The sequence below is a fragment of the Podarcis bocagei genome, assembly GCF_964188305.1.
Source record: "Podarcis bocagei genome assembly, chromosome: 10".
Classification (NCBI taxonomy): Eukaryota; Metazoa; Chordata; class Lepidosauria; order Squamata; family Lacertidae; genus Podarcis; species Podarcis bocagei.
In genome coordinates, this window is record NC_138135.1 from 69,995,650 (window position 1) to 70,008,849 (window position 13,200).

Genomic DNA, 13,200 nt, shown 5'->3' on the forward strand with positions numbered 1-13,200 from the left:
GTAAGTCTCAGTATAAATGTGTGTTATGAACTTCCAGCCTTGTCCAAATCCAGCTTGCAATGATTCATCAAAACAATCTTAGGTTACATAGTAAATATTGGGTGGCTCATAACATTTTAGCAGTGTGAAAATACAAGTGGTCATTGAACGTTTGTAATGAAAGTGTGTTGTCAGCCTTGATAGGTAAGGTGTTCGGTCTGGTTTAGTAGTCATAGAAATAGAGATAATTGCTAGGTTTCAAAGACTTAAGCATGCAGACGCAAGAGAACTGTGCGCAACCTGCAGCCTGCTTGCTTATTTATTTATTTATTTGATTTATATACCACCCTTCATTCAAGGATCACAGGGTGGTTTACAGTATAAAAAGACAAAAAACATAGCACAATGAAAAACAAAAATACCTCCCCCACCCCTGGACACACACACATAGTTTAAAAGGCCTTAGATTGTTTAAAAACCTGAAAGAAAAGGAATGTTTTCACCTAACACCTAATGAAGGTACCAGGCAAACCTCCCTGGGGAGAGCACTCTCTGGACCTTTCCCTTTGGTTAATTTTGTTGCAAAATGTATAATATCCTTCCAATATTAAAAGCAGTGGAAATTGTTGCAGAGAAGAAAGAAACTGGAACTCTTCTCTGGATCCTGTCAAATCTTGTCATAAGAATATGAATACTGCTTCCAAATTTCTGGATTCTTGGGAGTGTGGTCACCTAATTCGGACTCTCCTGATGTGTTTTGGGGAGCTTTTCAGAACAAGGTGCCTCTCAAGCTGTGCAATGTTATTTTTTTCTTAGCCTAAAAAGATTTGAACTCTGGGGTTTCTCTGTAAGAACTGGAGGTTGTGCAGATTACAGTATAGGAATGTTATTGTGGTTTTCTGTGACCTAGAGGAGAGTAAAAGCAAGTGCATAACACAAAAAAATGATGTTGTTATTTAGGCCAGGAGGAATTCTACAGTGCTCACCCCCACTTTATGACCCAGAGAGCTCTGTACCTTACTGTTTATGACCTTAGCAAAGGAGAGGCTGAAGTGGATGCTATGAAGCCGTGGCTGTTTAATATCAAGGTAACTTTATCATACTGGAGGTACCCCCAGTAAGGTGGGTCCAAAGTTTGTTGAAAACACATTTGTGTGCTCAGGCTTTTCCTGACAGTGTTATTGGCCTGTCTTAGATACTGTTGTTTTTTCTTCATATTTTCTTTAGAGTTTATTAAATTATAAATTTAATAGATATAGTAACAATAACATGTTTTGTACTATGCTCATAAAATGTTATGTAACATCATAGGTGGACAAATTTTCTATATTCGTTTTTCAAGTCTGCATATAGCATTACGTAGTGTCCCAGTTTGCACATAATGCTAAGCCAAACCATGATTTAGCTCAAACAATCAAGATTCCAGACCAAAGTTCATGGTTGCGCAGTGCTCTTCTCCTAATCTACCTGAGACTAAGTCTTGGTTTGGTTTAGCATTATGTCCAATCCTGGGCTCATAGTTTGTCTCGGTTCAGAGAAACCATAAACCTAGAACAAACCTAGAACTGGTGCAGTGACTGTTGAATGTCCAAACTATATGTGATGCACTTTATGGGAAATTTACTCCAAGGTCTAGGGGCAATGACTGACTCAGCAAAACCATCCTAAAAACTGTATATTATGTACTGGATAAGAATCTTAATCAAGCACTGTGATTATATGTTCTTTGCAGGCCCGAGCTTCATCTTCACCTGTGATTCTCATTGGTACTCATTTAGACATCTCTAATGACAAACAGCGTAGAGCTTGTGTCAACAAAATTACCAAGGAACTGATGAATCAGAGGGGATTTCCAGCAATCCGAGATTACCATTTTGTGAATGCTACTGAAGAGTCTGATGCTATGATGAAACTTAGAAAAACTATAATAAAGGAGAGTCTGAATTTCAAAGTAAGCCATGCCATTCATATAGATACACGTTCACATGCAGGAAAGTTTACTGTAGCACTTTGTTCTTTAAGGCTTGCAAAGTTGAATCAAAGCTTATGGTGCCATTAATCGGAACTACTACACAATCTGCAGTATGGTATCTCCTTAATGAGCCAGTGTGGTGTAGTGGTTAAGAGTAGTAGACTCATAATCTGGTGAACCAGGTTTGCTTCCCGGCTCCTCCACATGCAGCTCTTGTGGGGGAGGAAGGGAAATGAGATTGTTAGCCGCTTTGAGACTCCTTAGGATAGCGATAAAGCGGATATCAGATCCAAACTTTTCTCTTCTAATGTGCAAAAAACATTTTACCAATCCTTATATCATAACCTTACAACAAAAAGTAGTTCATAAGTTATTCTCATTGCATAGACAGTGACTGTAAAGGCTTCAGGGAAATTGTAAATAATGCAAAGTATCCCAGTAAAGCCACCGTTGGGCTCCTTTGTAGGAAGGTGTGGGGTATAAATCTAATCATCAGGAGAAGGGAGAAGAGATTTGGAACTAGAAGTCAAGTATTATGCACAGTGTCATGTGAATTGTAAGTCGAGAACAGTAGAAATAAGTCAGATGGATTTGTACATTTCTATGTCTTAAAACACACTCTCTTGTTTTCTCTTAAGATTTGTTGTGGTTGTTTTTGCTTGCCTTTTTCCCAGAGTGGGATTCAAGGTGGCTTGCACAAATTATTATGAAAAAATACAAAAAGGTAAAAAGATAAAAAAGACAATAGTTTAAAAGTAATTAAATTCTAATAGAATTAAAACAATATGAAAACAAATCTATTAAAATACTGGTAATAAAAATAGCACAGCACTTTTAAAAGCACTCTCCTTAAAAAGTGTCAGTTCCAAATGGCCTGTTGGAATAAAACTGTCTTCACCTGCTAGCAGAAGGACAATGAGTTTTGGCAGTGGAATAATAGAAGGAGGTCTCCTTCCTTCACTGTCTTAGCACTCTGCTTTGACTGAGCCAGCACTGCTGAGGTCAGTAGCATTGGGAAAACCACCCCCTGCTCTGACAGAGTACAAGAGCTTCCCATCTTCTTCCACCACAGCAGCTGCCCAGGCTACTGAATGGGCAGAGTGGAGGCCGGCCAGCCAGGATTTGGAGTTCCATTTCCCATGACATCATGGTTGTGATGGGGTCCAGTTTGGCCTAGAAATGGGCTCAGACTTGACCAAACTGTCCCCCAAGTTTTGGGATAAATCATTTAGCTTTCCAAACCTGAGTAGGGAGGTTTGACCAATCACTAAAGAATTCATAAAAAGGTCTAGACAAAGCGTGTTTGTTCTACAGATCGGAGACCAGCCCGTTGTTGGGCAGCTAATCCCAGACAGCTACTTAGAACTTCAGAAGAGAATTTTAGAGGAATGCAAAAATGTTCCAGCTGAATTTCCTGTGATTGACCACAAGCGGTTGTTAGAATTGGTGCAAGAAAACCAATTGCAGTTGGATGAAAATGAGCTCCCACATGCTGTTCACTTTCTGAATGAATCAGGTAACATGCATCATCAAAATATGTTGTTCTTAGCTTTTGCATCCTTTCCACCCTCCCTCCCCCTCCATTTTTTCTTACAGCTGGATTCCTATAGACTCATACCCTTAACTAGGAGAGAGACGACCCTGAGGAAGGTATTTGTAGGGAGAATAGATAGGCAAGAAAAAAGGTAAAGATGCCACCCATCACTGCTCCTCTGCAAATGCCCCTCCTTGTAAAGGGAAATCCTCTCTCTGCACATAACTGTTGCATTATGGGGAAGCATTGCTTCTTTTCTCTTGCATTCTGGGAAGTCTTGCTTGTAAGCTTTTCTCTGCTCCTGCACACACTGTACGAACCTGTTCCAAGCACCAAGACATTCCTTCCTTGCTCAGTTCATCTTGAGTTCATGAAAAACACTATGACCTGTACTTAATGCACAGCTGACCACATCTATGGAATTCACTTATTATATTCTTTCATGTTATGATCAATCATTAGTAATTGTTTTAGCCATGCTATATCAATCTTTGGTTATAATTTAATTAGGAGGTTTCATGCCTGTCTAGTTCCAGCTTCGTTTCCCAGCCTTTAATCTATCGGTGATTAATGCTCACATGTAATTCCCGCCTTTTACTTATGTTAACCAATCAGCAATAAGTTTCTTTGTGTTTGTATCAACCAATCAGCCACAAGCATACCTGTGGCAATGTTTGTAATATTCAATAAAAGAGAGTTCCCGGGGCTCGCCCCGGTAGACGCCTCTCTCACATGACACCTGCTACTCGTCTGTCGTTATTCCAACCCAACATCCTTGCATTTTAGCAAGTAGAAATGTGTTTAGGAAATGTGTTTGCTGCAACAATGTATATTTCTTCCTTCGCTCTAGCATAGTTTTGGTGCGTGTGACTATTTTCAAGGGAATTTTTAAATGATTGGAAGCCCCTTGCTTACCTGCAGTACTGCCCCAAGATTTTAAACAATCTATCCATGTCTGAAAATGTACTACAGTGGAACCTCTGGTTATGTACCGTCCTCCTTATGAACGCTTTGGGTAATGAGCTCCACTAACCTGGAAGTAGATGCTCCTGGTAGTGAACTTTGACCCAGGATGCGAGCGGAAGTCATGCACGGTGGCAGCAGAAGGCCCCATTAGCAAAAGCGCGCCTCGGATTGAGAACGGTTTTGGGTTAAGAACAGACCTCCGGAACAAATTAAGTTCGTAACCGGAGGTACCACTGTATGTACCTTTCTGTTTGTTTATTTCTGCTAAGAATAGCACACCCCACGTATAAAAGTTTTGTTATTGATCTGAAGTAGAATATCTTAATTCTCCTCTAAAATAAATAGACAACTGCTGAGATTCGTATTGTTGCATTAGTGAAAATTGCTTTGCAAAAATGGGTATATTGGGAGAAATTTGCACTAAAATTCTGGTGAATCTTATTGAAGATCTTTTGAAGAAAATAAAATCACAAGCTGATGTGGAAACGTGAAGAAGTGAACATAAGATTGGAAAAAATGGAAAATGAAACTGACAGATTTCCCCATCCCTAATCCAAACGCACTGTTCCATCAAAATTGTCTTCTTCCTTTAAGATTCAGTGGAGTCTTGCTCTTGGCCATTTTGGGTCCAACCTACCATAAGAACCAAGCAGTGCTAATATCTACAAGTACAATATGTGTTGATTAAAATATTAATTTGTGCTGCTCTTCACCCAGGTGTTCTGCTCCATTTTCAAGATCCGGCACTTCAGCTAAGCGACTTGTATTTTGTGGACCCTAAATGGCTATGTAAAATCATGGCACAGGTGAGTTTTCAGATGTTTTCTTTTTTTGTGACCAACTGAGTACACATCGACCTCTTGCCTTCCTGCTTCAGGCCCCACTTTTTTTTTTCAAGAACTCTGAGTTTTGTTTCTTTTCCCTAGATCTTGACAGTGAAGGTCGAAGGCTTTCCTAAGTACCCAAAGGGAATCATAAAGCGTACCGATGTAGAGAACTTCCTGCTAAAGAAAAGCAAATTTCCTAAGGTTTACATGTGTAAATACTTCAGGCTTCTGGAGAAGTTTCAGATAGCACTGCCACTAGGAGAAGATCAGCTCCTTGTTCCAAGCAGGTAAACAAAGGGCTTGAAAGCAGGTGCTGTGTTAAGGAAATGTAGTGATAGAAGTTCATGACTTGTTTTATCTTTGGTCTTTTTAGACTTGCCCACTAATCAGAACTATGAAGAACACCTGAGAAAGAGACTCATTGCACATTCTGGCTACTTCTAACCCCTGCTTTCAGTCTATAGAAAAAAATAAAATCAGAAATAATAAAAACAACTTTACTTTTTCTTCCAGCTTGTCAGATAATAGGCCTGTGATAGAGTTACCACACTGTGAAAACTCTGAAATTATCATAAGGCTGTATGAAATGCCCTATTTCCCCATGGGATTCTGGTCCAGGCTAATCAACAGGTTGCTTGAAGTGTCGCCGTTTATTCTTTCAGGAAGAGGTACATTAATTTTCACATGGCTCCATTATTGTTCTCCTTGGCTAAAACGTGATTAAACATAGGGAGTCTTGGGTGGGAGAGGGGACAGTATCCCAATGCAATGTTGAAAGTAACTCAGAACTCTTAATACTGAAATTGCTGGCTCCTTTTTGTTTCCTTTTAAAAAAATCTGTTGGGGTTTTAATATTTTCTGTTTGATTTCTAATATTTTTACATGGCATTAGTAAGGGGAAGTGACCATAGCCTATACAGAAGGCCCCAGATTCAATCCCTAGGATCTCTATTTAACAGAAATGCCTCTGCTGCTGGAAAATTGATGCCAAGTCAGGAATAAACAATAAGGAATTAAATGGTAGTCGGATCCAGTATAAATCAGTATTCTGAACTGGTATAAATCAGATTCCTGATACAGTAGTATGTTATTTACAAAATTACAAATTGGGGTGGGCACAGGGGAGGAAAGGTTGAAATAAATAATGGAGCTACGTCTTTTGCTTACTAATTTTTATTGTGTTATAGTTGAACCCTAGCCTTTGCTGAATCAATATTTCATTATTTCAGTTTATCTTTCTCAACTGATTCATGACATGTTATATATGCTCTGAGGCCATACTAACATGCAAATATGCAGTTACCTACGTGTTTATGCTTTGCACTTTCACGCAGTGATATAAAATCATGGCAATATATAGCTAAGAGGTGGTGTGCTTTGTCAGATAACCTGTGTAGACTTATAGCAGGAAAATAGTCTTTGCAAAGCTATTTTTTTCTTTCTCTGCAGAACGAGCTCTTCGTCCTAACAGGATGTACTGGAGGCAAGGCATATATCTGAACTGGTCACCTGAAGCCTATTGCCTGGTTGAATCAGCAGTTTTTGAAAACAACCCAAACAGTTTCCTCAAAATTACTGTGCCTTCTTGCAGAAAAGGTTAAACTTACATCAGAGTGAATATTTGGGGGAGGAGAATGCTGTTGGGTTTGCACTTTGTAGCTGTAGCACACCACGGTCCGAATAACATTTTCTTGACTCTCATTCAGGTTGCATCCTCTTGGGACAAGTTGTTGATCACATTGATTCTCTTATGGAAGAATGGTTTCCAGGTTTGCTAGAAGTGGATGTTTGTGGTGAAGGAGAAACACTCTTGAAAAAATGGGCTTTGTATAGCTTTGAGGATGGTGAGGAGCACCAGCAAATATTACTTGATGACCTTCTGAAAAAAGCAGAAGAAGGTATCTAGTGCTATAACAAAGCTATCCTGAAATACCTTTTCAGTGTGCAAATAAATGTATGTCTGTTCTCATCAATATACTCGTATTTTTATCACAGATAGCCTAATTCACAGGTAGGGGACCGTCAGCCTGGGGGGCGTGATTTGGGACCACCAAGGATCCCGATTTGGTCATGAGACTGTTTTCCCCAAGTCCCACCAAGATGCCCCACACCTGACATCGTTTGATATCAGGCATGGAGTTTATGCAGCCATGTCTGCAAAAGAACTATTGTGAGCATAACAGTGCACTCCCAATTGTTCCTCTGCAAGCAAAGCTTGCATTTGGTGCCAAATACAAGGCCCACTGTGATTGGTTCCAATCAGGAGCCTCCCAAGTGCAGCCAATCCGTCAGTGGCACAACTTGGTTTTTGTACTGAATTTAAATTCAGCACTGAATGCAAACACCGCTGAGATCAGCTGCACTCAGGAACTCCTAGGATCAACTTCATCCTGGATGGTAAACTCCAAACAGCTTCTGTTAACTGCCAGTACAAATATAATACATACTGCAGCTCTGGATATCATTACTTCTGTGGTTTCTGTATGCTTCTGTTCAGCTCCCAGTACAATGATGCATTGCTCAAATATATATATATATATCTACAGCTATAAGCCAAGATTTTGCACCTTCCAAAATAACAGAAGTTTCACAGTGGTAATAAGCTGTTTGATTTGATCTTTCAAGTTACAGAAACCCTCTGTCCAGAGGACCTTTAACAACAGATCAGTGTTTTCATTGGATGCTTCACAACAAATGATGCCATTTAACCTCTTTAAATACATGGCATTTATTATTCAAAGGTACATAGAATTTTATATGTATCCTAATACATATATGCATGGAATAATGGATACCATGAGTATTTGCAGGGGCCAGGTCCTGAGCGCAGTGAGGAGTTGCAGAACCAGGCCTTTGCTGTGTGTGTTTTGGGGGAGTCGGGTGCAGCCTGGCAGGTGTGGCCAGATCAGGAGATGCATTTTCCCCTGGCTCTTTGCCACAGCAACGTTGTTTATTTCCAGCTGTTGCCAGTTCCTACTTTTGTTCCTGATCTAGTTCCTGATCCTACTTCAGCATTCCTAGCCTTGCTCCAGTTCCTTCTCCTTCTCCAGTTTCTGCCCTCCATTGAACTTCTTAGCATTGTTACCATCTATAGCCTGGTCCCGGCGTGTCGGGTCTGGACTGCTGCTGCCAACGACCCGGACCGTGACAATCTGTTCATTCAATCTTTTGTATTTCTGTTTCTCTTTATCCATATAGGTGACCTCTTGGTGAATCCAGATCAGCCAAAATGTACTATTGCAATTGCCCGAATTGCTCCAGACCTGATACTGGCAGATTTACCTAGAAATATAATGTTGAAAAATGAGGAACTAGTATTTTGCCAAACACCAGAATTTCTTCTAGGTAACTATTATTGTTGCTATAGCTGTGAGACTGCCAGCTTGTATAATTTTCCAAATTGGTATACATTCCTTGAATCAAGAGGGGCATACTTATATGAGAGTAGGCCTATTGGCACTGAACACCCTGATTACCCTAGTACATAACATTTTAACATTTATCCATTTTATTCAAAGTTGACTGAAATAGATTAACTGTGCAAACTGATTGATAAATTATATGAGGCCTAATTTAACTTGTTCATTGACCAGTTCTTGAGAAGTATAGGGAGCACCTATATTGTAGAACATAAAAAAAGGAATTCTTTGTACTGTATATTTTAAAGAACGGGCCCTGGCAAATTTGGGATGGATTACAGTCTATATATTTTTTACATTGTGTTCTGTTTTCTTTCGGGAAAGGTGATGGTGGATTTGGATCTGTATACCGTGCTTCTTACAGTGGAAATGAGGCAGCTGTAAAGATTTTTAATAAGCACACATCTCTTAGACTTCTAAGACAAGTAAGTCTTTGAAGAGCTTGTTTGAGAGAAGCACCCTTTCTAAAGGTTTCAGCAGCTTAAAAGAAGAAAAACTCACTTTCTAAATATTGTGAACCACTTTTTGAATGCCTTGAGGGACTGGGTGAACAATTTAAATCCAGATAAGACAGTAGTACTGCTAGTTGGGGAAACTGGTTATCCGCAGGTTTTTGTATCCCAGGGTTATTTTTGTGTTTTTGTATTTTTTAAGTTTATATCTTAATTGCTTGTGCTTGGCCACCTTGGATTTCCTCTGTAAAAGAAATGGGGGCTATTAATATTTGAATTACCTTAATTTTTAAGAATTTGTGTTTCTGGCTTATAGGGGAGTTATTACAAGTTAACACAACAACTTGTCGTATAACATTGGCAAAGTGGAGATTTAGAAGCCCTTCCCAAATTGTTTTCTGACACTTTGTGCATACAAGATAGAGCTGGCTCCAATAATCTGTTTGACCTCCCACCCACCTGAGCACAGAATTGCCACTGAAAAAACCAGTGCTTGTGCTTCTGTTGTTTCATTTTCATTTTACTGTTTCCAGGAACTTGCAGTGCTTTGCCATCTTCATCACCCTAGTTTAGTGCTCTTGCTGGCTGCAGCAGTGCGTCCCCGAATGCTTGTCATGGAATTAGCACCAAAAGGGTCTCTAGATCGATTGCTGCAACAAGACAATGCCAGCCTAACCAGAACACTCCAGCACAGGATAGCTCTACATGTAGCCGATGGCTTAAGGTAAAACGATCTTTAAATGTTTGTTTCAGCACAAAAAAATCAACATGGATTTTCCCCCATTGCAATAAATGTTTCTGAATATTCTATTTCTGCTAAGTAATTTTCACTTATACTAATGGATTTCCTAAATTTGATAAATCTGAAGTGTTGTTCACTCTGTTCACATATGACTAGATGTTTTGAAGCTGCCTTGTGGACTGGCACTACTTCTCATTTTCAATATTTCCAATACATATATTTTTCTCACAGGTATCTGCATTCAGCAATGATCATCTACCGTGATCTAAAGCCCCACAATGTGCTTCTCTTTACACTGTATCCCAATTCAGCGGTCATTGCAAAGATTGCCGATTATGGTATCGCCCAGTATTGCTGTAGAATGGGGATAAAAACATCTGAGGGCACACCAGGTATGAAGGACTTCATATTTAATCAAGTCAAGGTATCACATCAGTCTCTTGTAGTGTAACAAGGTTAACATCATGACACGTTTGAGAAATGCAATTTAGAAGAACTAAATTTTCCAAAGCCAGTGACCAGCCTGACTCTCCCCATCCTAAGGGGAAATGGTTTTAAAGTAAACGATTACTCTTTTCCATTTGGGAACACAGGGTTAACTCCTGCTTCCTAGAACCCTGTCAGGGTCCTGCAGGTAGTGATGGCAATTTTTCATCTTCATAAGCCTTTCCTTGAACATACACAATTGCTTCTTTTCCTATGTCTCTGTAAAACCACTGAGCAGGACTGTTTAGGGATACAGAATAAGATGTTTCAACATGCGTTATTTTAATAAGCTGGCTTGCAGTGCAATGCTAGTCATGTCTACTCAAAAATAAGTTCCATTGGGTTAAATGGTGCTTACTTAATGTATTTTTAATCTTTGTTGGAAGCTGCCCAGAGTGGCAGGGGAGACCCAGCCAGATGGGTGGGGTACAAATAATAAATTATTATTATATTATTATATTACTCTCGGGTAAGTAGTGGTGGGGTTGCATCTTAAAACAGGCACAGAATCTTTATTGAATTTGAAAAACAAAATCTGCTTTGCATGCAGAAGGTTGTTGCTTGTTGACTCATAGCCAGCTTGGACTTTGAGTAGATGTATGAGAGCCTGTGTATAAAGTCCTTCAGTGACTTTCTTATTCTCCTTTGTATATTATGCTTCTGTGGAAAGAGAGACAGAGACCGAGTGTAAGAGATGGTTTTCTTATTAACTTTCATGATTGCTTTCTGGAAGCTCTCAGCTCTTTTTAGGCCCTAAATAGTTGGTGTTCATGTGAAGTTTCTTATGTCGCTTAACATAACTTGAGATTCCTAAATTAAAACAACAAATACAGCAACAGCATGGCAAGAAGCATAACAATTAATGACTTGGGTGTTATTTTTTAGGCTTCAGAGCACCAGAAGTTGCAAGAGGAAATGTTATTTACAATCAGCAAGCTGATGTTTATTCATTTGGCTTGCTCCTGTATGACATTTTAACAGCTGGTGGGAGAATATTAGAAGGCATGAAATTTCCTAATGAATTTGATGACTTAGCTATCCATGGAAAATTGCCAGGTATGTTTACTTCTCCTAGTGTTCAATACAGTGGTTGTTGCATGAGCAGTAGACAGTACTGAAAGCCAAAAAGGCGGAAGAGGAAAGGTTTGGAATAAAGATATCAAGTGACCTGGAAACTGAAGGCACTGCAAACATTCGGTGCACAGTGTTCCATTAAAACCAACAGAAATCCAGGGCAGCTAATATTATCTGGCTCAACCACTGCCGTGTAGGTTTACAGAATGCATTGTGCCTCCTTATTTTTGTTGATATACTCAGGTTGTTCACTGGTGGTTTATTTTTCATTATTTAATGTCCTTCTCATATAAGATGGTATGTAGGACATTATGTGTATTATGTGTGCGCACAATTCTGCATGGGTAGGGGTGGTTCATTCTAACATTATAAAGCAAGGTTAAGGAAATATTTGTGTAAGCAACAAATATTTACACTGAAGAGAACAAAGTTACCGTATTTTTCGCCCTATAGGACGCACCTTTCCCCCTCCAAAAATGAAGGGGAAATGTGTGTGTGTCCTATGGGGCGAATGCAGGCTTTTGCTGAAGCCTGGAGAGCGAGAGGGGTCGGTGCGCACCAACCCCTCTCGCTCTCCAGGCTTCAGGAAGCTCTCCGCAAGCCTTGGGAGCCCGCGGGAGTTCCCATCGGGCTCCCTAGGCTTGCGGATAGCAGCCTGCATCTCGAAGCCTAGGGCACGCTGCACAGCGCGCCCCAGGCTTCGGTTCCCCAACCTGGTTTGGAGGCTGGCGGCGGGGAGAAGCGCGCTTCTCCCCACCGCCAGCCCCTCATGCTCGGGGGACAGTGGGGAGGCGAAACGCCGCCATCCCGCTGTCCCCCGACCTGGTTTGGGCTTCAGGCAGATATCCGCAAGGCGTGGGAGCCCGGCGGGAAGTCGCGCCGGTCTCCCAAGGCTTGCGGAGAGCTGCCTGTTCTGGGGGCTGGGGTCGGGGGAAGCTCCCCCCAAAAAACTAGGCGCGTCCTATGGGCCGGTGCGTCCTATGGGGCGAAAAATACGGTACATAACAGTATTAAATAACAGTGTACCATCCACTGCTTGGAGTTCATGAGTCAGGACCAATATTTTAAAATTTGTAATTTGTTTAATTCTCTGCTTCTTGATGCCGAGAGTAAATTTTGGGCTCTTCTTCGAAAGAACCAAGACTTAGCAAAATACCTCATCTTATACACAGAAAAATATGGTACTTATGGGAGAAATGTACATTCTTTTCAAACCCATTTTGACTTAAGGAATTCTTTAAAAGCAATTGATTTTACTATAAAAAGGTAAAGGGCCCTTGGACTGTTAAGTCCAGTCAAAGGTGACTATGGGGTTGCGGCACTCATCTCACTTTCAGGCCGAGAGAGCTAGTGTTTGTCCACAGAAAGCTTTCCAGGTCATGTGACTAAACTGCTTCTGGTTCACAGAGGACTGTATACTTAACACTGGTCTGTATAGTTCTTTTTCTTCATCTGAAACTCAAAAACTTAAATTCTAGATCCTGTCAAAGAATATAGCTGCACCCCCTGGCCAGAAGTTGAAGATTTAATTAAGAAGTGTTTGAAAGAAAATCCTCAGGAAAGACCTACATCTGCTCAGGTAGGCATTTGCTGTGGGTTATGTGTTTATAAGTGGAAAAGACCCATCTGATCTGCTGTATAAATGAATGTGTCATTAAATGCCTTTCTAAACAATACAGTATATGCAGTATTGGCAGTGCATTTTATTACTGTGCTGTAAGAAACATAATGTATAAGAAGGAGCCATTA

General features: G+C 40.3%; 1 protein-coding gene across 1 annotated transcript in view; it reads left to right on the forward strand.

The window, feature by feature from the left end:
- The window catches only part of LRRK2 (leucine rich repeat kinase 2), a 74,938-nt gene that overhangs the window by 52,930 nt on the left and 8,808 nt on the right, over positions 1-13,200 (forward strand). The window contains exons 30-43 of the mRNA XM_081211346.1: positions 940-1,067; positions 1,712-1,930; positions 3,266-3,467; positions 5,169-5,257; positions 5,378-5,565; positions 5,792-5,946; positions 6,728-6,874; positions 6,985-7,176; positions 8,477-8,623; positions 9,022-9,122; positions 9,683-9,873; positions 10,123-10,283; positions 11,263-11,433; positions 12,930-13,030. Of these exons, the coding sequence (XP_081067472.1) occupies positions 940-1,067; positions 1,712-1,930; positions 3,266-3,467; positions 5,169-5,257; positions 5,378-5,565; positions 5,792-5,946; positions 6,728-6,874; positions 6,985-7,176; positions 8,477-8,623; positions 9,022-9,122; positions 9,683-9,873; positions 10,123-10,283; positions 11,263-11,433; positions 12,930-13,030 (2,192 nt within the window). The remainder of the gene's footprint in view (positions 1-939; positions 1,068-1,711; positions 1,931-3,265; positions 3,468-5,168; positions 5,258-5,377; positions 5,566-5,791; positions 5,947-6,727; positions 6,875-6,984; positions 7,177-8,476; positions 8,624-9,021; positions 9,123-9,682; positions 9,874-10,122; positions 10,284-11,262; positions 11,434-12,929; positions 13,031-13,200) is intronic.